A 25,610-nucleotide genomic window follows, 5' to 3' on the forward strand; every position below is an offset into this window, starting at 1 on the left:
GCCTTCAAGTGCACGGCAGTTAAGTTTTGATTTACGCTGCAATAAAAAAAAAAAATCTCCAGAATGCAGCAGTCCATTAATGTGAGCATGTGCTTTACAGTACATGGCTGACTAATGCCTGGAAATATTGGCTGTTCCATTTCCAGAATGAGCAGACACTTACTCACACACAGGCCTTGATACTATTAAAACATTGCTTTGTTTTACTGTATATTTGTTCTTACATACAGTGGTATGAAAAAGTTTGGGGCACCCTTTATTATTTCCATGATTTTTCTTTATAAATCACTGGTTGTCTGGACCAGCAATTTCAGTTAACCCTTGTGTGGTGTTCATATGTTTGTTCAGATAAAAACACTCATGTTGCTGAAATAAATGGATTAGCGTAATTTAATTTGGTGCCTAAAACTTTTGCACAGTACTGTATGTGTCAGACTCCTGAGACAAAAACAAGCTAAAAGCAGAAGAAGGGGGTGAAATCTTCTTCTAAAGTCTCACAGCATCTACTGCACACTCCATATTGTCTGCTGCCTCCTACTGGTGAGAAGACACACTGTCTGCTGTTCTCTCACTATGATAAACAGCTCATTACTACAGGCTGGGGTGGGGCGTATCATCACCCATTAAAAAAAGCCCCGTAATCATTCAGAGCGGGGGATTATCTGAAGCGAGGCCAGTGTGTATAGGAGCTGTATGAGAAAGCGCACAGCTGCTCGGCTTGGACGACCGAGCGAATTTCCTGTAAAAAGTGTCCCTCACCGAACACCTAAAATGGGCATGTTATTCAGCCCATCTGTTCAGCCCCACAAAGCGCTGGGTCAGGGTTCAGGATATTGTTATGAGAAAGAACATCTAATGAATGAAGGTAAACATTCAAAAGACTTTCATGTGCTGTGAAATTCAAGATAGGAAGTCCTCAAGATATTAAGATACTAGGTTCCTTCTGTAGAATCAGGATACATATTACATTTGTAGCAGATCTACACAGAGACATTATTATAAAATGTATTATGGACATTTGCATTATTTATACTATATACCGACAGTTGTACTGTCACAAGACAAGACAAGACAAGGTGGCCAACATGCAAGATGAAATGCTCTAAAATAACAAAATATTTAAATCAGTTTGCACTGATCGCTGATTCTAATCCCAGGCATGCAGCTTGCCATCAGCTGCCAGAGCCCTGAAAGAGCACAACTGACCTTGCTCTCTCCGGGTGGGTAGATGGCGCTTTCTCCCCACATCACTCCAAAGGGTGAAGTGGGTGATGTGTCCTGTCTTGTCACATCACTCCAAAGGGTGATTTGTGATGGGGGATAAACAGCTGGCTAGCAGCTGAATGGGTAGGACAATTGGCCACATAACTTGAGAGGAAATCTCAAAAATGAGATTAAATTTCTCTGCAGGCAACTTAATAACAAACATTTAGATATATAAACAATTTCAGTATATTATTTAATTTTTTTTTTTACATTTTGTTCATTTTGGGGAATGCTAAAAATGTTGACCGAAAAGTCTGAAATTTCTTGTAGTAATAATAATACAGTAATATACCTGTATTTAAGTCTAAATAACACTCCTTAGTAGGCATTGACAACTGACATGCCTTATATTTGTGAAGGCATTATATTGTAATATACTTCCTGTTTATAACGCAAGCATCAGCATTCATTATACTTAGCAGCCTTAACTCTTTCAGACCTGAATTATGTTTCAGTGATGGCAGAATATAACAATGCTGTTATTTGTCTGTAATGCACACAAAAGAAGGCTCTAATGTAATATATATGTACAAATATTTATATATATTTTTAAGTTTATTGTATTGGAAACCTGTGAAAGAGTAGATTGAAAACGACGTGCTGCAGCCATGGAAACAGACAAACTTGCAATTGTTTTGCTAAACAGGTAATCACTGAGCTTCAGTATGTTTGCTAACCCTATCTAAGTACTTTTCTTTAACCACTAGCATAATAGCGATCTGGACCCTGAAATGTATTTATTTACCAATCAACTACAAAGTAAGACTCATTGTTGTTTGCTCTTGTGTGATATCTGGCAACCCAAAAAAACTTGGCATCTGGGGAGGAGCAGGCGGTGCAGAAATCTTTATCCAGGGTTTAGTCAATTGGACTCCTGTGGACATTTCACACATTTGCTTGCATTTATTACTGATTTTCCCTTTACCATTTGTATATTACATTTAATATCAACCTCTTTTCTTTTTTTTTTACAAACTATGCCTAAACAGTTAAATAAACAGTAAAATTAGTCAAAAAGATAAACCTTTTATTTTTCCTTGTTGGTTTTAGGGGACTTCCATGCCCTAAAGTTTGAGTTGCTGTTTTTTTTTAATCTACTGTTCATTAGCTGGTTCATGGTCTATACTGATGGACAACAGGTCTCCATTAGTGTTGTGTGCATCAAAACATTAAAAAGGAAAATACCTGTTGTCTATTGTAATACTTGCAGGGTTTTAGTTTCATTTAGGTGGGCTAGCTGTAACAAGCCTTTATAAACTGATGTAGGTTTATGTCAATAGTCATGACTTGGTTATGTACAGTAGTTGAGTTGCCATGTAACCTTTTGAACAAAGTGTTTTAGTACAGTGTTTCTACACAATTTGCTATATACAGTATACTTACTGTTAGTTAATTAAGGATTCTAGAATCCTATCCTTATCCCTATCCTTAAATATCCAACCAAACCTGTTCTGTTAGATCTAGAATTGCTGGTTATCCGTGTTTTGCTCTGTTTCCTTAAACGTCCAAAAAAAAAAAACGAGCCAGACATACACAGACATGAAGGCACACAAACAAAGCATACGTCAGCAACAGGTGCTGCACTCACTCTCTCAAGTTCTCACAAGCCTCCTGCGTCTCCCCTATAAAGTGCAGCAGGAGCTAAACGGTGTAAATAGCAGAGCAGCCGAGGCTCTGGGTGGAGGAGGTGGTGGTGTGTGTTTATAGTGAGCTAATGGGGGAATGGGAGAGCTGCACTGAAAGATTCCTGTTCTCCAGCTGAAGAATGCGGCGCTGTGAGAACGAGTGGACAGAAGCATCTCAAACTACCCTCTGACCCCGAGCTGGACGTCACAGCGGACCCTCCGGTGCGACCCCCACCGCCCTCCCCCTCCCTCCCTCTCTCCCTCCTTCTCTGTTACATAACAGGGTGTGCACAGTGACAGTGTGACAGTGAGGGTCTCTCTACAGCAGGGGTGTCCAAACTACGGCCCACGGGCCATTTGCGACCCGTTTCCTTTTTTGTAGCGGCCCGTGAGGTATTTTAGAAATAGAATGAAAGTTGGCCTGCTGTTAAGCAAGTTTTTATAATAGAGTGCACATTTCTAGAGCAGAAAATCGGGCCAAAGAGTCTAAAAGCGGAGAGGGTGTGCATTTCTAGAGCAGAAAATCGGGCCAAAGAGTCTAAAAGCGGAGAGGGTGCGCATTTCTAGCGCAGAAAAAACGGGGCAAAGAGTCTAAAAGCGGAGAGGGTGCGCATTTCTAGTTCAGAAAAACGGGCCAAAGAATCTAAAAGCGGAGAGAGTGCGCATTTATAGCGCAGAAAAACGGACCAAAGAGTCTGAAAGCGGAGAGAGTGCGCATTTCTAGCGCAGAAAATCGGGCCAAAGAGTCTAATAGCGGAGAGAGTGCGCATTTCTAGCGCTGAAAAACAGGGCAAAGAGTCTAAAAGCGGAGAGAGTGCGCATTTCTAGCGCAGAAAAAATGGGGCAAAGAGTCTAAAAGCGGAGAGAGTGCGCATTTCTAGCGCAGAAAAATGGGGCAAAGAGTCTAAAAGCGGAGAGAGTGCGCATTTCTAGCGCAGAAAAATGGGGCAAAGAGTCTAAAAGTTGCCGTAATTAAGGAGTTTAATATTAAGAGACATCATGAAATTAAACATCAATTTGAAAAATCTTAGTTTACACAACACTGTCAAAGATAAAGATAGTAAGTCAAGTAAAATGGTGTGTAAATGAAAGCAATCAGGAAAATGTATTATTTAAAGTGGTATATTTCATTATTTGTTTTATTACAGAGTCTGTCGCCCGTGACTTCAAATATATATCTCTTTCTGGCCCCCAACAAAAAAAGTTTGGACACCCCTGGACTACAGGCTCTGAGCTCTGAGCATAAACACACACTCTGGTGATCCTGCACGGAGTCACGCTGCTCTGCTCACTGTCACCCGGCTGCAGGAATGCACTGCACTCGCTTTTTGGCCTATTATGGCCAACATACAGTAACACTCCAATGAATTAGTAACATAGCAGTGTTTAAACAAGTGTGTGTGTGTATCTGTGTGTGTGTGTGGGAGATAGAAAGAGAGAGGGAGGGGAACAAAAAAAAGAAAACTTGGATCAGACTTCAACACACACATGGGAAAACATTTAAAACCTACATTCCTACTTTTTATTAGGCCTCTTTGCTCCCGTAAGCTGCACATACATACGTTGTAATGATGGTATATAGTATTTATTATGTATCCCTGGTTGCTAATGGATGAAAAGCTAATAAATCTCGCCATGGTAAAAGTGCCAATTCGAAACTTTAAGCTTGGCCACATTTGAGTTCCTCTTCTTAAAGAAGAAATCCACAAATTCACATGGCAACATGAAAATAAATAAAATAAAAAGTCATAAAATGAAGTCTTTTACAGTGGTTAGAAATGCTCCATTATAGAAAAGCATACAGAATGCCACTGATGGGAAGCAGATGTATATGAAGAAACGTTCAGTGCCTCCCTCATAGAACATTATTAGCACAAATAAGATGAATGATGCCTAAAGCACTCCAAACCAGATGGCATTTAAAACTGCAAGAACAGAGTGCACAAACAATACAGTAACTAAAGCAGATAAAAAGTGCAGATATCATGATCATAAATGTAATGCAATATGCAATTGGAGTGGTTGGCAATACTTCGCAAAAAGGGTGTTAAACTGAACTATAATAATAACAAAAAAAAAAAAAAAAACGGGTGAATATGATTAGTATTCTGGTGAGTGGGAATAGGAGACATGGTAATGGTACTGAAAGTGTAGTTTGACTCGAAAGAGTCAATTGGAAAACTGCAAGAAAAGCATGACAAACAAAAGTGTTGTGACAATGATTGGCCTAAAATATATGTCTAAGGTACTCTAGAATAAAAAAAATATGTATTTATCTTGGTATAATTAAATAATGATTTGGTTTGATACATGGAAGTGACAAACTGTAAACCACCAACCACCATGTGCATTGCCATTGAGATCCATTAAATGTATTAAATGTAAAGCAGAGTTCAATGAAAACATTTATAATAATCCAAAAGCTTCCCTTTTTAATTGTTTTAATCTATTTTTTGTCATTTAGTTTCAGCCTTTAAATGAGCATAAATCATAAACGCATAACTAAAGTCTAAAACTAGCGCTAGCTTGCCATTGACAGCTCTTCAGCTAGAGAACCACAAACACTACCGAAAAAGGGAAATCAGCATGTTTCATTCTGAGGCTAAATAACAGGGTTTTTAATGAGCTCGTTAAATTGCATCTAAGCATTTTTCCCAACCAAAGTCACACATTTACTATTTATACACCAAATAAGAACTTATTATACTCTATAAATGCATTATTTGACACATTTAAAAGTTCATGGCTTGGTTGATGGTGTTGTAAGGCCAAACAGTTCCCAGAAAATGTTGGTTGCCTCGGGGTTTACCACTATTTTATATTATTTTATATCATTAAAATTGCGTGTAAAACAACTTTGGACAGTAAAGTGATGAAAAAAAGGAAATAAACACAGTGAACACATTAAATTATAATATAATCAGATTACCAACCAGCAGATTATGAAGAATCTTCCAAATATGAATGCATTTCCCATAGAAATGAAAACACTAAAAGTCTATTAATGTTATGCAAAATATGTTGGATGTGAGCATGCAGTACAGACACACCCTGGTAAAAAAAAAAAATGTACTTAAAACATCCTAAGAAATGTCTAAGTATGCTGTACATATACAAAAATATATTAAAAATACATTAATATTATGCGTTCATCAAATATTTGAAAGTAAACTTTGATCATACTTTTAAAAAAGTACAATATATTGTATAGACAATAGACTACAATGAAGCACACTTTTAGTTAAATGTAATTGAGTATACTTCTAAAATACCTTTTACTTATTTCCAAATATACTTTTGTACATTTTTAGCAAAGTGTGTTAAAAACCACTGTTACAGTAGTTCACTTAAAGTACAATGTATCTATCATGTAACGTTTTTAGAAGGTAAATTAAATTACTACTACAAAAAAGAAAAAAAAGTGAAATTTGTGACATGCAAAAAATTTTTTTTTAAATAGTACAGTATATTAAAATATATTTTTATACCCAACAAAGTATAGAAGAAGTGTGCTTCTTATAAAAGACAGGAACAATACGCATGTTTGTAGTCTAATTTAAATAGATCATATCGTCGCTGTCCACTGAAAAACACTTATCTCCATTTTATCTCGATTTTTTATCTCGATTTTTAGTTTACTACATAATTTGAACAGACAAACAGTCCCTTACACTGTGCCAAAATTTCTTGATGAACGGACCAATAGAAACTCTTCAAAATGACCTGAAATAAACTCTTTTTACATTGACTTCCATTGAAAGTTAAGAAGGTTTTTTCTCTCTCCTGTAAAGTTGCTGTTTTGGAAGTAAGTTTGGAAGTTTTTCATTGGACAGCGACGATATATATTTAACACCAATTCTTAGTACATTTCTAATATACTCTGTGTATAATAGTGATTATAGTTGTTACACTCATTAAATGTATTGCATTATATTTTTACTGTAAATATATTTAAAATATGGGGTTACATATATGAAGTAGTATGTTTAAATGTAACTTAAGTATATATTTAAAATATTTTTAATATATTTATATATATATAAAATATATATATTTAAAATATATTTAAATATATATATTTAAAAGTACAAAAAAGTTGTTCCATTTTAGCACTCTTTAAATATACTAATTAATAATGATTAATAATGTGGCTACAAGTACGCTTTAGTGAACTATAGCCTAATAATGCTTAGTATACTACATTAATATAATTTATTTTTACTAGACACAGTCAGACACAGTCAGACACAGTCAGACACAGGCTTCTCTGTGTAGATAAGTAGATCTCTGGCACTGCCAGTGTGAGGAGACACTGTGCACGTGGACACAGACATACCTCAGAGATAACAATCACATATCATTACAGAGAACTTGGCTCTAGCTTGTATACAGAATGTAGCACGGCCAATCACATGAGTATGTGAGGCTATAAACAGTCTCCTAATTGAAATGATCTTGCCCATCTTTGCCCTGCACTCAGGAGTCATTAGAAAGCAATGCGCTGGCTCTCATCCCGAGTGCGTTTTTATGTGCTGCGATGCTGATGCCTTAATGGTGCCTTAATGCAGCACCTTAATGCAGCGGTACAGCCAATAAACATGCAGATCATTTACAAGAGTGATGCTGAGATACACCTGGAAGCCTTGACAGTAAGTAGACTCAGTAGACTCACAACTTTCAGTTTTACCCTAAAATTACAGCTTCATATCTCATTGTGATGCTCCACTGTGCTGCTATCATTGCTACTTTCTACTTGTAGTATGCTGCTAACTGCACTATGTAACTTTGGTGATGTGTGCAGGACAATACCGCACAACACTATTGCAAAGCATTTCTATAATTAGCAAATTAACTTCTCTGTAGATCATACAGTGCAATTACAACAATTACGACAAAATGTGACCTAAAATATATAACAATTGATATTTCAAAAGATGTGTACGTCTCTGTCCTCAAACCTTTAATGTGCCCTATAATTCTCTTTCACTTTGCTAATCTTTATCTCTCTCTCTATCTCGCCCTCCATCACCTTCTCCCCTCTTTCACTACCCCCACCCGCCTCTCTGTGTGGGCCAACGCAGTGTCCTGGCTGGCCAACATGAGGGCACGTCTGTGGAATGTGGCCTGGCATCGTCTGTGAATACCGGCATGCAACACAGCGCGCTCTGCACGTCCTCAAGGAGTTCTGATCAGCCGCTCTGCACCAGAGCCAGACACCTGAGGATTTCAGCAGCACTTGAAGTGCTTCAGATACCACTGGAAGCCCTCAACGACTATATTTCCATCAGAACATAACATCAAAGACAATGAGCTGTAATTTCAGTAGATTCTGCATCCAGGTCATGCTTACTGACTGACCACTGTACTATAGAACACTGACAGATGAGAGAAAGAGATGCAAAAAACTAAAGTTCAGAAGATCTGGTGGGCTGTAGAAACATCTGTAGATTCTTGTTCTTCTCAAATTAATGGTGTTTGTTCATTAGGCTCAATGAAAGAAATTTCACTAGAAGATGGAACAATGCTTTTAGGGTTGGAAAATTAAGCCTAATCAACATTGCTGAGACTGGGTACTGATGTTGAATTATTAGATCTGGTTTACTATAATACTCTACTATACTCCAATGGTACTGTGTGGAGTTCCATCACTTCAAAGAACACAGTTCCACTGCTCAACAGCCCAATTGTGTCTACATCAGGAATCTGGACAAAGCATGCACTAAAAATGCTTATATACAAGTCTGAAAAAAGGGATTACTTTCGTTTCTGAATCAGTTTCTCTGATTTTGCTATTTGTAGGTATATGTTTGAGTAAAATGAACATTCTTGTTTTATTCTATAAACCACACACAACATTTCTGCCAAAGTGCACATTTATTTGCCATGTAGAAATGGCTGAAATAACCAAAAAGATGCAGAGCTTTCAGACCTCAAATAATGCAAAGAAAACAAGTCCATGCACATAGAGTTTTAAGAGTCGAGAAATTAATATTTGGTGGAATAACCCTGTTTTTTAATCACATTTTTCATGCATCTTGGCATGTTCTCCTCCACCAGTCGTACACACTGCTTTTGGATAACTTTATGCCTTTACTCCTTCTGCAAAAATTCAAGCAGTTCAGTTTGGTTTGATGGCTTGTGATCATCCATCTTTCTCTTGATTATATTTCAGAAGTTTTCAATTTGGTAAAATCAAAGAAACTTGTTTTATTTATTTCCAGAGCTGTATAGTAAATTGACTGAACACTGACTATTTTATGTTGGCCTATTGGACACAATATATTAGATCAGTGATACTCAAACATTTTAAACCGTGTTTCAAACACATTTAAACTGAAAACTCAAAAAAGTGCCACCTAAAAACATTTGCAAGCAAAGTAGGGGTGAATGATATGGACGAAAAAATGCAAAGTGTGATAACGCTGTTGGATATCTTGATGTTAATGTCAAATACAATAAAATAATGCTATTAAAATGAATACTCCATTTTCTATCTGGCAAAATGACTTTCTTTATGTTGAAATGACTAAAATTTTATTCATTTTCGAGACATAAAGGGCCAATGTCCAATGAAACAGGCAAATTCTTAAGGCCCAAAGATCATCCCATGGTCATCCCATGGTACCCAAATGCATTTGCATTAAAAATCTTTTGCTTTTGATCCATTTAAAACATTTACTTGGTGGTGTACCACCTTGATGTAAATGTTTATGAACCACTGTATTAAATAAAACCTCAAAATGTCTTACTATTTCTACTAATATAACAAAGTTACGTCACTCAATCTCTGAGCAGACCATCAACAAATTCCTTATTCATGACATCTGCAGTTTGCACTGTTTTCTAATTATAACTGATGTATCCTTCTTTTGCTAATGGTGCGTTTTTCCATCCGGCCATCAAATCCACAGCTAAGTGAGAGAGGTTAACAGTTACATGTTTCAGTGTGTGTAAATCGCAGCTTCATACAACTTCCAGCCCATCCATCCCCTCAGCACTCAGGAATTCACCAAACAAGGAGTAAGGAGCAGCCAGGTCTCCAGCAAAGCAGGCCTCACACCGCTGCTGATTCCACCAACACCACGTCATTCAGCAGGAATCCACTCTTTTCCCAATGATGAAAATGTTACAAGGATGTAGACTCTTGCAGAAGTATTGTTTGTTCAGGAGAAAACACAGTTTTAGCTCCAAACTCCAGAAAAGGACAGAATCTGCAGCAGTGGAGGAGCTCCAGGCCCAACATTCAAATTATCGACAACAGGAATTAGAAACACTCATACTAATACTATAGGCTACATTATGATACATACAGCTCGGGACAAAAAAATAAGAGACCACTTAAAAAGTGATGCGTTTCTCTGATTTTACCAAATTGAAAACCTCTGGAATATAATCACCACCAAACCACCAAGCTGAACTGCTTGAATTGAATATTTGATCCAGGAGTGTCCTAAAGTTATCCAAAAGCAGTGTGTAAGACTGGTGGAGGAGAACATGGCAAGATGCATTAAAAACTGTGATTAAAAAACAGGGTTATTCCACCAAATATTGATTTCTGAACTCTTATAACTTTATGAATATGAACTTGTTTTCTTTGCATTAATTTAGGTCTGAATATATAGCTCTGCATATATATTTTTTGTTATTTCAGCCATTTTTCATGTTTTGCCAATAAATGCTCTAAATGACAAAAAAAAATATTTGAAATTTGGGAGGAATGTTGTCTGTAGTTTATAGAATAAAAAAACAATGTTAATTTTACTCAAACATATGCCTATAAATAGCAAAATCTAATAAGTCAGGCCAAAATAAAAGACGCTGTCAGTCTGCCCATTCAGGGCAGTTGTTCTCCTAAAGACTCCATTTCCCAGCATTCTCAGCCCATGAACTACAATGACTCGGCTTAACACGTGACTCGACTTAACACGTTCAGCCTCGCCCACCTTCTGATCGTTTATTTCCCACACCTGTGTTCACCTGTATAAATAGCCCTCTGTTTCCTTTGCTCCTTGCCGAGTTTTATCTAGTGTTCTAGCTCTGTTACACTGCGCTTTTCTTGCTTTCCTGCCTTCCTGTTATCGACCCTATTCTGCTTTTAGTTTACTAAAACTACTAGTTTTAGTTTCTAGTTTTGATGTGGATCTTTAGTTACCGACCTTGCTTTCCTCCTTGACTACTCTCTTGCCTGATTGCCTCTTTTTTTTTTTTTACTCTGGTTTTGGATCTACGTCATGGTATGTTGCTATTTATTGCTGCCCTGTTGTTTACTAGTTGTCCTGTGTACACCAATCCCATTGGGATCTGTGTTTTCAATAGAATAACCTGTGTATTTTAATTAGCACTTGTCTCACCTTGTCCTGACGCAGCTGACATATAGACAATAAAACTACTTGACTTGACTTACTCCTTGATGACAAACATAAAAGTCAATGCAGCAACAATAAATTAACTAGGCATTGACTAATTTAACTATGAAAAAAAAAAGAATGAACTATTAAAAAATGTAACCCTAGTGCTGGCATTGTGCCAGAATGCATGTAGCCCTCCATTAAAGTAGTTAGTTACGACCACTGCTCAAGTAAACCTTTACTGCATCAATATTGCAGTTTCACTCTTTCAGTCTCACTCTTTTACAGCTGTTTTCTATCATCAGTATAAGCAGCACTTTTCTTTGCGAGCTATGTTTATTTTCTACGTTCAGCAGAGTCAGAGTCAGGTTTCTTTATAGCGCTCCAGCAGCAGAAGAAGCTCTGGTTCAGGTTGTTTATTTGTTTTCTCCTCTCGTCTTCTCTGGAACAACAGCGCTGGTGAGTTTTACAGCTCACCTCATCAATGTTTTAATGGAGTCTAAATCGAATGACTTCATCTGCTGCCTGAGGGGCTGCTCTGTCTGCTCCGGCAGCTCCGGCTGCTCTGGGCAGGTACACGGCCGTGCTGCATACCTATCTACCTGACTTCAAACTTCAAAACAACTTCTACGAATAGCTGAAGAAGGAAAAGAGGTGGAAATCTTTCTGACATCGGGAAAACGATTAGGTTTGATTTGTGTCAAACACTAAAAGCTACACGGATTCTGAGAACACAGAGAACATGATGTGAAAGTTAGACGTTGGAAGTGCAGAAAAGGTAATGCTCTCGGAGGACGCGCTCAATGCCAGGAGAGAAAATAAATGTATCTGAAGAGCAAAGCGGGAGAAAAAAACAAAAAAATCCCGCTGAGACGGAAAACACAGTTCCGACCAAAAAAGGGAAAGATCTGTATGCTATCGTTTATTCTTCGCTATCCCCCCAGGCTTATCTGGCCTTGCTGAGAGTGGACTCTTTCAGATTTCGCTCTTTAATTCCTTCTATGAATATGAACGTGGGCCGATTCCCGCTGATCTCCAAAACAGGCAGTCCCTGATATCCAACCGATTTACTGAGGAGCATCACGTAACAAGTAATCTTCTAGAAAAACAGCAATCAAATCAGAATGACAAATCCATCGCTGAGATGTTCTTACCAGTTCGTAGTTCGCTGCAGGAACGCAGGAAGAGGATACCTGGAAGAAAAACAAAAATGCATTAGGATCACTCAGTATAGTCCGTAGCGCCGTGCAGAACGCATTACACAATAAGCCAAGGGCTGAGATCTTCTCTGGAAGTCATGAAAAACACTGAAACTGTAGATGAATCAACAGCTTACACTGATTCTCATATGATACGTGATACACATGAACAATGAACAGGTTTAATCCCACTGGGCAGATGTTGAAATGATGGGTGCGTCCCAATCACTTCTTCATTACTAATACTTACTCTTTTTTTATTTATTTTTTTGAGTATGAAGTATGCAGTTTAGATAAAAGTGTCAGTAAAAGTTGAGTATCCTCAAATATTCAAGATACATACCGTATTTTGTACGCACAATAAAGCGCACTTTAAATCCTTTAATTTTATCTAAAATCATCAGAGCACCTTATGTATGAATTTTACCAGTCAGATAATAAGGAGCAGTAAAGCTACTCTGCTGAAGTACAGTGTTATACAGGAGTTTATTCAGTTCAGTTCTCCACCAGTTATTAGCATTAGCCGCTAACAGTGCTACGTGCTAGCTCTTTGGCTGTTCAGAGGTGAGTATAATCGGTCTATAGCCTGCTGCTAACCCCGGCGAGCACTGCTGGAGCAGAATCAGCATTATCTGCTAAATATGCTAAGCGCTAGCTCTTTCGCCGTTCAGAGGTGAATATTATATAGCACTGTAGCCTGCTGCTAACCCCGGCTAGCACTGCTGGAGCAGCTTTAGCATTACCCTTAGTGGTTAGCTGCTAATGCTGATGCTCCAGCTTTAGTGAAAACCTTTGTAAACAAATGGAAGTGCTTAATTCATCCAAATAAACAGTTTTCAGGAGATAAATATGTATAGATTAACATCCAGCACTCGTTTGACTTGTCTAGCTCGTCTAAAAAAAATGAATTTTAAGAATTACTCTTTTGTTTACTTAAATGAGCTTAGCTTTACAGAAAAATTCAGTAGTTTTTTTCTTATAACCACTATTATCCAACTACTATCTGGAAAAATATTGGGAAAAACAATTATGAATAATTCAGGAACCGCAGTATCAGGAGAACTTGTAGTGATTTATGCTAGCATAGCCATGTTTTATCACTTCCTGTAAGTACTAAATGAGTTATTACATTAATATTTTGTGTATTAACCCGTCAAACATGCACTGTTAAGATTTGTATATATAGTATATGTAGGCCTGTCACAAAAAAAGGACAATATATTGTTCCAGAAATATTTTTGCTAAGCAATATCATTGTCCTATTATGACCACTTAGTACTGACATAGTGGGAACATAACTTAACATAACATAACATTGCTAACACAACAATAATGCAATTAAATGAATTATACCTAAACAAAAATAACAAAGAAAGAAACTGATGATATATCAGATCATTTATAGTAAAATACTCACTTTGCTAAGATACACATAACAGGTATTTCCAAGGTCAACATACAGTACCAGCAATGTACATTATTGAATTCATGTCCATATAGTCAGTGTATGATAAGTCAATAACATATTTATAAGCATATGCCTTATAGTACTAGTGAGTAATACACAATTGGGACACAACCCTTGTAAAATCACCCATTTCCACTGGCTAAATACGAAACAATGCACCACCAAAATGAGTATAAAGACATTAATCCTCCTCACAGACTCATATACACAACGTTCAGTCATCATCTACCACGTCTACTACTCTATAAACGAAGACTTGGGAAGTGAGGGATTGGGAAGTGAGGGATTGGGAAGTGAGGGATTGGGAAGTGAGGGATTGGGAAGTGAGGGATTGGGAAGTCACTGGGAAGTCAGTGCTGTTTAAAGACGATTTGCTCTACAGGAACCCATGATCTGCTGAGGGCCAGTCTAATAGGATTAGAGCTCCGAACTCTGCCGTGACCAATCCCTGCGCCTGCCACCAACAAACGGCCACTGTGCTCCATAAACAGGATGGAGGAGGATAATCAGTCGTCCAGTCGTGATTAGAACATTAAGATGAACTGTTTTACAGCAGATCTGGATATGAAGATGAGCGCGCCCAAGCCGGATCACACAAGCGTCCATTCACATCACTCAGCTAAGTAAGGTCACGACTTACGACTGCAGACCAAGAATATGTAAATAAAAGCAGATTGTGTTACTTCTAACTAATAATGTATAATAACAGATTTAAACCTTTTGTCCACCCAAAAAATTGCTTTAAACAACTGGGACCAGATCCAAAAAAAAATACAAATAAAAAAAAGAATAAAAAAAATTAGATCTTCTTCTTTTTTTTGATTAAATATTACATTTATTAAATGAATCATTAGTGCTCAAAACCTTATTAACAATCTCTTATTAAAAAAAAAAATATATATATATATGAAAAAAGGATATTCTTGAAAACTCACACTCATCATACACTTAGGTGGTGAAAGCCTTTAAAAACATTAGTTAAAATATAAAAAATAAATATTCAAACGTATGTCTAATTTAACAACATTAAGGTTGGAGATATTTTCTTGTATTCTTCCACTGTCAATTCTAGTTCTTGTTTACTGTTTTTATCTTCTTTTTTATCAGAATTTTACCTCATTAACAAGGCCAACTAGTCATTAGGAAGCCCCCCCCCCCCCCCCCCCTATCACTAGTAATGCTCCAACACCAGGAGGGTAAAGACTAGCACATGCCTCCTCTGATACATGTGAAGTCAGCCACTGCCTCTTCTCAAACTGCTAAGTAGCATCACAGCACGCATTCAGAGGAAAGCGCAGCAACTCTTTTTTGATACATCAGCTCACAGGCACCTTGTGCTAATCGACATCACCCTTTGGAGTGATGAGATGAAAGAGTGCCATCTACCCACCCAGAGAGAGCAAGGCCTATTGGGCTCTTTCACGGCTCTGACAGCTGATGGAAAGCTGCATGACAGGGATTCGAACCAGTGATCTCCTTCACTTTTATAACAAATAATGTAAATATATAAATGTTTCAGGCATTGTTTATGACAAGCTGTGCCACACTAATGGCTAAATTACTAAAAACAATAGAGACAAACTACAAAAAGTGTCTAAAGAAAATAATAAAAGTTTTTTTCTGTAAAAAAAAAAAAAAAAAACAGTTAGGAAGGTCTAAATGTCCTCCTTCTCCCAATCCAATCCGCTGTAAACTCAATCACTACCTGGTAATATGGTTAGGAAAAGTCTTCAAAACATCAAAACATCTGCCCAACATTCTCTTCAGAGTTCTTCGTCCTCTCTTACAGCCTCCTCTCTTACATCACAGACTGATGGTATGATCTGAATTCACAAACAACATTCTTGTGAAGTGTTTATCTTCAGATTCTTTCTTTCTTCTGGGGAAATCTTTGGTAAATCCATTACCTGAAAGCTCAGAAATCTGGAATCATAACATGGTGTAAATCTAGCACTTCCAATGTAGCACTTCTGTTAGTTATAGCTGTGCAGTAAAAGCAAATTGGTGGGACATAAACAACTCAGCCCTGTAAGTCACATTTATAAGCTTGATTGGCAGTGTACAAATTCCACTTCAGTAAAAGTATGGTAAAGACAAGGCATCCACAGTGATTCTCCACAGTCTGGAGTAGATCAGCTTCCTGCTACTGCTTAGAAATACTAATATATATATATAGATATGTGCCTCTCAGCTACTTTTATATTGAATAAATCGAGGTATCAATCTTCACGGGTACCTAATCTAAATTCTCACAGCTCTGGTGCTCTTAGAGTAGCAATGCTGATGTTAGATTTTTGTTTAGAACTCTAGTTTAATGTCTTAGCTAATGCTAAAGCTGCTAAATTAGCTTTTTTCCCTCTCTCTTTAGTTTTTTTATTCCTCTTTTGTACCCACTCCTGCATCTCACTTCCCAATCTCTCCAACCCTGAACCCCCCAACGTATATTTAAAAAATACAATAAAATAAAAAATAAAACTGGTAAAATAAAAAAATAAAAAATACTAGGACAGATCTACGAGCAGTAGAGTTTAGATTCTCTGCCCGAGCCCGAGCCCAATCTGATGCCGAGGCTGAGATTTCCTTCCCCTTTCCTTGGGCGGGGTCGGGTCAGGCTCAAAAAAATGGTCTGTGATGTAGACGTTTGTTTTTAACGCCATTTTTTTTTATTTTATATAATGCTATATAGGCATGATAATCACAATATAGCACAGTAACAAATCAAAATGTGTTTTTAAAAAAAGTTGCACAAGTTAGAATGTTATAATCATGCAGCTCCACTTAAAAAAAAAAAAAAAAAAAAAAAAAAACATTTTTCTTAAATAATACAGTAGGTCTATGCTTCTTCAGTGTTGTAATATTAAATTAAACATCATTTTGAACAGATTTTGCTTATTCAAACACCCAGGAAATGTTTTTAAAAAAGCTAAAGTTTTAAGTTACTAAAAAACAGACACCTACATCACAGATCATTTTGATATTTTTTTTTATGCTATTTTCATTTTATATGAAGCTATATAGACGTAATAATCACAATATAGCACAGAAACAAATCAAAATGTGTTTAAAAAAAAGTTGCGCGAGTTAGAATGTTAGGAACACCCAGCTCTGCTTGTCCAAATTATGCACTTGACTTCAGTTTTGTGTGTAGCTGTTAAAAAAAAAAAAAAAAATCTTAAATAATACAGTAGGTCTATGCTTCTTCAGTGTTGCAATGTTAATTAAACCTCATTCTGATCAGATTTTGCTTATTTAAACACCCAGGAAATGTTTTTAAAAAGCTCAAGTTTTAAGTTTTAACGCTCTACTTACTAAATAAACTTAAGTTTAAATTGGGCTTGGGCTCATGATGACTCGGGCAGAACGTGCACAGGCTCGGGCCGTGTCCGGTCGGGCTGGATTTTTTTGGGCCCGATCTAAGCCCTAATGAGCAGCAGCTTGTTTTGACTGGAAAAAAGTTCTCTCATTTTTCTGCATTCTTTTAAACTGATCCAAAATAGCAGTACACGTTCCAGATTCTTCTCTGATGGCTACATTAAGCAAGATTAACGCTATTTAGAGTGCTCCTTTATTTTAGAACATCAACAGGATGTTTTGAACTTAGCCGGGGCCGCGAGAAACAGCCCAGGAATGATTGGCTCTCGCGTTTGATTTGATTGAAAATACTTCCTACTGAAAGATGTTGTTTCAGCTGAGGATGTGGGTGTGCAAAACACATAAACGCTCTGAAAGCTCTCGCTCTCTCCCACCGCAAGGATCAGCGTGGCTAAATGAACCGTAAACACAACAGCTGGAGCGGGCGCTATCGACAGGAACACTGATAAGAGGGAAACTTTCATTCTCTTCCCGTAAAATATTAGCTACACGCTCTCACAATTTCAAACACACTGAGAAATGTGTTTTAAAAAAATGATTTTGAAACATTGCGAAGCTTTGCCTCTGGTTAAAATACGTTCATAGATCTTCTCCTGTCATCAAGCAGCTCTGTTCACACCCCTCCATCCCTCACCAGCCTGAGTCACTGAACACCTTCGTTTCTTCAGTTTACAGGACAGGAGGAAGTACATGCAACTACTGACGTGCCAAAAGTTATGGGGACAAGAAGCAGCACTGTGTCCCGTGACTTTTGCCATGTTCCACAGAAGCTAATGTACAGACAGGGGTTGGACAATGAAACTGAAACACCTGGTGTTTTCTGGATACCATCGGGTTAGCACCCGAACATCCCTTTCAGATAGTTTCCTCTTACAGCGTCCACAGTTAATCCTGTTGGATGTGGTTGGTCCTTCTTGGTGGTATGCTGACATAACCCTGGATACCGTGGCTCTTGATACATCACAAAGACTTGCTGTCTTCGTCACAGATGCTCCAGCAAGACGTGCACCAACAATTTGTCCTCTTTTGAACTCTGGTATGTCACCCATAATGTTGTGTGCATTGCAATATTTTGAGCAAAACTGTGCTTGTACCCTGCTAACTGAACCTTCACACTCTTACTGCTCTTACTGATGCAATAATGTGCAATTAATGAAGATAATTGGCCACAAGGCTGCTCCAATTTAGCCATGAAACCTCCCACACTTAAATGACAGGTGTTTCAGTTTCATTGGCCAACCCCTGTATACAATAAACAGACGTTTATGTATGATCAACTATCTTGACTTGCTGGTGTTGCATGTCTTTTTTTACCTCAGCAATTTGGAAGACCAATTACCCAACCCACTGACCAAGACCGATATTACATTAGGAATGATAAGGGGAAAGAGCGCCATCTACTGTATCTACCCACCCAGAGAAAGCAAGGCCAATTGCGCTCTCTCAGACTCCGGCTGCTGATAGCAAGCACCTATTGATGTCTCCCTATTGCACACATTACACTGCAGATAGAGATAGTTATATGTATACACAGCTTTGAAACCTGAATTTTGCATTCATGCTGGCCAGTGTTTAGCCTCATTCACAAGATAACTAGATAACACCTCACAACTTATACAGGTGTGGATGTTCTCAAGCCAGCCTTTGAGGTAACACTGCATGGTCAGTTTACAGTTTACAACTATTGTTGTTCCATTACTTTTGTATTCAGTATATCAGTGTATTAATAAAATTGTGTTGTACAGAAAAAAATAAATAATAAAAAATAGTATCAAACTTTGTTTGTTCATTTTTTGTAGCTTTTTTTTTTACTTGTCTCTAAATCTGTAGGAATAAAGCTTTGTAGAACACCATGGTTGACTATTTATCACTATGCTAAAGCAAAACTGATCTTTTTTGTCCTTAAATCTATACCTCTAGGTTTATTATTCAGTTACGAATTCTAATTCTACAGTTAAAGTTACTGTTTAAATTAGTTCAGCTTGTTAAATCCAACCAGTTCCTATGTTAAGGCCTATAAAACTGACGTTTTTTGAAACAATAATGTAGTTATGTAAGTATTAAAGTGGGCCTACAGGGTCTAAGTGGTTAAACAACTGCTCTTTCTTTTATCAAGTGCACAGAGCAAATGAGTCATGGCTTATCTGAGCTCAGAATTCCATCACCTGGTGTAGATCTGGCAACAGGGTTGAGCTGATGACAACTTCTCTACCTGCAGCCCATAACCATTCCAACACCCTGCTTCAGGCCTGGGATCTGGAGACCCTCCCGTATCTAAAGACTCTGGAATGTCTAAGACCCAACCTTACTGTAGTGATCTTCTACCAAAGGTCAGTGTAAAGGACCTTTAAAAAAGGAGTTAGTAAGTTTGTGAGTTACGCTAAATCTAAAATTTAACTCATAATCAAGTCAAACAGTGCAGTTCAATATGGGCACTGATGCTTTGATGGAATGATGCTTGTCGTTGGGCATGATGTGGCAGGCCTTTTGCTGTTGGTTGTTCTGTACCAGTTATGTTTTTATGCTTCTATTTTAGAAGAGATCACTAATCTAATCAACAGGTCAGAAGAAGCCAAGACATCTATCTACCTTCTGAATTGTGAACTGACTGACTGACTTTGGCCATGTCCCAAGAAAGCTAAAAAACGGTGAGCTCAACTGTGGGATATGTGTATGTGTGGCCTCCTGAACTGAATAGGTACCTTGTCTGTATGCATGGACAATTCTAGCCAGATGCCGCCGGTCACTATGCTTACCACCCACTGAGCTGTCCACTCTGAGTGGTAATGCTTTATTTAATATATTTCCAGTCAACAAGTTAAACCTGTCACAGCCATTCCATCTGGCATGCACTGTCTGTCAGTGATCCCCAGTCTGTCCCATACTACTGTCCCATGACTTTTGCCATGACCCATGTAAGCTAAAGGGCACTACACTGACCTAGGGGATACAATATGTACAGGTGCATCTCAAGAAACTAGAATATCATTGAAAACTGCTTGAAAACTGGTCTAGTGTGAAGTTTCCACAATCAGTGTTGGTTTGGAGAGACATGTCTCAACATCTGCTGGTGTTGATCCACTGTGTTCTATCAAGTCTAAAATCAGTGCAGTGTTTTCCCAGAAAATCTTACAGCACTTCATGCTTCCCTCTGCTGAGAACAACTTTTATGGAGATGCAGATTTCATTTTCCAGCAGGACTTTTCATATTTTGAACAGAATTACTGAACTAAAGTATCGTTTTAATGATATTCAATTTTTTGAGATGCATCTGTATGTGGGGGCTCCTGCACTCAGGGTTGCCAGGTCCAACAAAAATATCCAGCCCAAAGTCAGTCTAAAAAGCTTCTAAAGGGCGGGCCTTTAGAAGCTTAACTAGCCCAAAATATATGTCTGTCAGACGTTTGAAGCAAATGACAAAACAACTATGAGTGTACGACTTAGTATTTTGTTTATAAGGGATTTATTATCAGTATTGATATTTATCTTTCATTAATAATTTTGTAACTTTAGTGTTTTGTTTTATTAGTTATTTTATAACAGTTTATATCCCAGTCAAGAACATTTAATAGTAACATAATTAGTTAAGAAATTATTTTTACTTTAATACCCATTTTTTTTATTTTTTTGTTAAAAGTAGCCAAAAAATGCATCCCGCCACCCTTGAATTTTCACCCGCGACTGGATTTGCAAACAAGCCCAATTTGGCGGGAAAACCCTGAACCTGGCAACTCTGCCTGCACTGAAAATAGAGGTGATATTTGATTGTGAGTTGTTTGACTGTACGCATGGACAATTCCAGCCAGACGCCACCAGTCACAATCTTTACCATCCACTGTGCTGTTTACTGTGGGTGGTAATGCCTTCGATGATGTATTCCCAGCACACATGTGACACTGTGGATCAAGGCATGTTCAGAAATGGAACGCCCCATCCATCTGGCACCCACTATCAGGCATTCCCAAGCTGTCCCTAGATTAATTTACATACTACTGCCCTATGATTCCTTTTAGAATCTCAGTATATAAGCAGCGGACTGCTTCCGTCACATTTTATAGTCTGATAAATAAGCTTTGCATCTCTTAACCCTTCTGATCTCTATGCTTCACAACAACAAGGTCTTTAATTGACAGAGCTGGATTAATTCTGTAGGGAGCAAAGGAGCAGCACCCACTCACATTGCTGACATTCTGCAGCGGCATGTTGAGCTGTCTTTCCCACAGAGCTTCTGCAGTTGGTGTGAGCATCTCTTGTGGTTAAGTGTTGCATGTGGTCATTGCAGCCCACACACACAGATAGAAAGAGAGAGAGAGCATCAATGGTTGTATGTCAACCAATTGACTCTAACCTTTCACACTAGAACGCAACGAGTCGCTGGTTTCGCCCCGCGCTTGTTGCGCTTGTTGTAGGCGTGTCAAAGCTCGACGCGTGCGTGTATCATGGTCCAGCCAGACAAGAAAAAAGGCACAAAAAAACGATATTGCTTTAACGGCCCTAAAAATATTTATTAAATGTGTGTTCGTATTAAATATGTGCTTTATAAGTAAATTAAGATCTGAAATAATAATAAGACATGGTGAAAGTTTAGACAAATAGATGGATGGATGGATAGATGGATGGATGGATAGATAGATAGATGTTTATTGATCCCTAAAAGGTTCCCTCAGGGAAATTAGGATTCCAGCAGCATCAAAACAGGGTATAGGAAATACACAGTAACAGACAATAGACAATTGAAATAGACAAAAGACAATATACATATATATATATATATATTTTTTTTTTTCTCGCTTAAAAATATATACATTTTGGAGGGTAAATATGGTATAAATATAAAAAATTGCTTGCCCACTTTATTCTGTAGCTATGACTCCAGAGCTTGCTAAGGAAATGTGAAAATGAACCAAATGTTCATAGAGCAAAAACTTGACGACCTTTGACCGCCTTTCATGTGATAGGCTCAAAAAAAAAACTAGAAGCCAATGGGGTTAAAATGTCACTTCACCGCGTCATAATTAATTTGCATAAAGTTGAGAAAATTCCAACTCCGTGTCGCTTGTCGCTCAGCCGCTTTGTCGCTAGTCACCTCTCGCCTGTTGTGGCGACAAATCGCGCCCTGCCATAGGAAATGAATCGCCTGTCGCTTTGTCGCTCTCCAGTGTGAACGCAGGAGTAGCATCCATCAAGCAATGGAAAACTAGAAGCCTACAACTGGAAGCATTTCACAAGAAGACACCCAAAAGAAAAAAGATTCCGCAGTGTGATAGTGTGAAAACAAGGCTCGACCTTTTCTCTTTAAATGTAAAAAGACATTTTTCATGGTTACTGTGCGTTTATCTGATTCACTGATCCTCCACCTGCAAAGACACGAGCGCCCCAAAGATTTAACCCGAAGATCCAGTAAATCGTCTCACTGCCAGATGTAACTGATCTAAAAGTACAAGCTTCCGAGTCATGAACAGTTCTGAGACCCCAAAGACCTCAGCGTCCATTTATCTTAAGCATGTCTCCTTAGCTTTATGTTGCATTCCATTTCAGCCCGGATGTTGTAATTCCTGAGATCCAAGTAGAACATTTCAACTGGAACCTCTTCACAAGTCCGACAGATTTCCTACAGAGCCTCGCTAATCTAGAGTTCAGATTGCAAAAGCATGGAAGCACCACACATCAATAGTAGTAAAGGCAGTTGCATTATACAGTTTATTATACCACAGTTAGTTCCGACCCTGCAATGTGATTGGCTGAGAGGCGTTTTATGAGTGACGTTATCTGCCGGTAATGCACTGTAACCGAAGCTCATGCATTACTTCGCCACATACAGGTAACCAAGCAACAATGCAGCGCTTACAAGCCAAACAGTGCAGCCAGAAACAGATCATATTTTTTCTCGTCCTCTTTAACTCAAAGTCTTTCATATTCAGTTCACATTCATAAAGTTTTATTAAGAGTTCAGAAATCAATATTTGGTGGAATAACCCTGTTTTTTAATTACAGTTTTCATGCATCTTGGCATGTTCTCCTCCACCAGTCTTACACACTGCTTTTGGATAACTTTATGCCACTCCTGGTGCAAAAATTCAAGCAGTTCTGCTTGGTTTGATGGCTTGTGATCGTCCATCTTCCTCTTGATTATATTCCATTTTTAAGTTGTCTCATTTTTTTCCAGATCCGTGCATTTCAACCCACATTAACTACTTTAATTCATGCCTCTGATTAGTTTCATTTGGCCTGATGCCTAAAAGCATACATAGAAATGCAAAATTAATATATGATCTCCTTGCAAAACCACAAGGAAATCAATCATACTACTGTGTTACCCAATCAGCAATCAAGTCCCGTTTGAACTTCCCAATAATCAAAACACCCTGTCTGCTTGCTGTACTGACAGCAAAGATAATCAGCAGGCCAGAAAGAAATAACAAAATATTATATTGTTGAAAAAATCCTTTCCAACATAAAATATGATTAGAGGACAGTTCCAATATAAACGTCGGCTAAGAGCCTTTGATAAGACGGCAGCATCTGAAAGCTCCGCATCTGAACCTTTTTCCTTCCGTGTCTCTGTCTGGGCTAATCAGTTGGGTGGGATCAGGAGGCTTTTCGGGCAGAGACAAAAGAGAAAAAGAAAGAGAAAGAGTGAGAGAGAAAGAGAGAGAGAGAGAGAGAGAGAGAGAGAGAGAGAGAGAGAGAAACACAGAATGCCCAAAACCTCTTGTCTGGCATGTGGTGCAACACAAAGCCTCTGTTTTCTCTTTTGTGAAGGAGAGAGGGAGCGAGACAGACAGAAAGAGAGAGGGAGAAAGAGAGAGAGAGAGAGAGAGAGAGAGTGGGGTGGAAGCATTTGTTGATACTATCAGGGTGTACAAATGAGTGCAGTATAATAAGGGGTAATTATGTTTTTGCATTCCTTACATGCTTGTGTTAACCAAATTAAACCGAGACCCATCGCACTCGGAGAACGGCGGGGGTCATGTTCTGCCTGTTCTGCTACAGTCTGTCTCTTTCTCTCTCTCTATCTTTCTTTCTTTCCTTTTTTTTCTTTCTCATTCTCTCTATCTTTCTCCAGGGAAGACAGCTAGTTTCTTATCTCCAAATGTTCACCCCTCAACCTCAGCCAGTTCAGGCAAGTCCATCACGAACACGAGCTCACAAGGCTTCAAGGCTCCGAGGCTTCAAGGCGTCTTGTCCCCCGAAGTGATCGGCAGGAAATGAAGCTCTGAAGCTCTCGGTGGTTCAGCTCAGAAGGTGGAATCGCTGCTACTCTGATCTTCGATCTGAACACTTGCATAAACACAGTTTTGAGGCTTTTTTTATGTGACCACTTTCATGTTTATCCAGGCTGAAATAATCCATGCGCCTGGAACGCCGGGGCTGCGGCGTGTTGTTGCCAACCTTCCGCGTTCAGCGTTCAAATCATATTCATTCACTGTAACCAGAAACAGAGCCACCGGCCAGCCGGTGAAGGCAGGTAGGGTGGAGAGTGCCAGAGAAAACATAGAGAGGAATGAGCTTATAGGGATAAAAATAGAGCCAGACATCAATCTTTTTCTCATCTTTCTCTTTTCGGAATAGAAAAGACTTTAAGGTACTTCTTGGCACTGGCATTGTTGCAATAAGCTTCTGCAATGTCACGAGATTTATTTCAATACAGTGTTGCATCAACTTTTTACCAAGATCAAGAGTCTGAATGCTGCACAAAGCCTTCTCCAGCATATTCCAATGTTTCCCAATGAGGTTAAGGTCTGGACATGTGGGAAAATGATGATCTCACGCTCCCTGAATCACTCTTTCACAATTTCAGCCCCATGAATCCTGACATTGTCATCTTGGAATATTCCTGTGCCATCAGGGAAAGAAAATTTTGAGAAATCCATTGATGGAATAACCTGGTATATATTCAGTATATTCAGGTAGTCAGCTGACCTCATTCTTTCAGCACATACTGTTGCTGAACCTAGACCTGCAGACCAACTGCAGCATCAACCCCACATCAATTTTCTTACTTAAATCCATTTTTAAATATCTCAAATGAGTAAGACCATATTTAGACCATATTTACTGTATCCAATATGGTGCAACTATATGAGCTGAGCAGAACTCTCAGATCTCAGATCATTAGGAACTAGTTAGTTAGACCATCCTAAGGTATACTCCTAAGACTAAACCTGACTATACAGTGTTTACCTACTGTTTCTGATGTTGGTGCAACCTATGCTGCTTTTAAATGGAATTAAATTGATGGAGCACCAAAGTAGAAGAGAGCCAATTCTGGACACTGCAATTCCAGCCACATGAATCCTGACATTGTCACTTTGGAATATTCCTGTGCCAT

The 25,610-nt window shown here is 38.4% G+C and overlaps 1 protein-coding gene across 10 annotated transcripts in view; it reads right to left on the reverse strand.

Annotated features, from left to right (window-relative positions):
- The window catches only part of tns1b (tensin 1b), a 358,347-nt gene that overhangs the window by 125,182 nt on the left and 207,555 nt on the right, over window positions 1-25,610 (reverse strand). For all 10 annotated transcript variants that reach the window (XM_049484879.1, XM_049484878.1, XM_022680177.2 and 7 more), the window contains one exon: window positions 12,394-12,432. In XM_049484879.1, coding sequence (XP_049340836.1) covers window positions 12,394-12,432 — 39 coding nt within the window. The remainder of the gene's footprint in view (window positions 1-12,393; window positions 12,433-25,610) is intronic.

This window comes from Astyanax mexicanus, chromosome 11, assembly GCF_023375975.1.
Source record: "Astyanax mexicanus isolate ESR-SI-001 chromosome 11, AstMex3_surface, whole genome shotgun sequence".
In the NCBI taxonomy this organism is placed as follows: Eukaryota; Metazoa; Chordata; class Actinopteri; order Characiformes; family Acestrorhamphidae; genus Astyanax; species Astyanax mexicanus.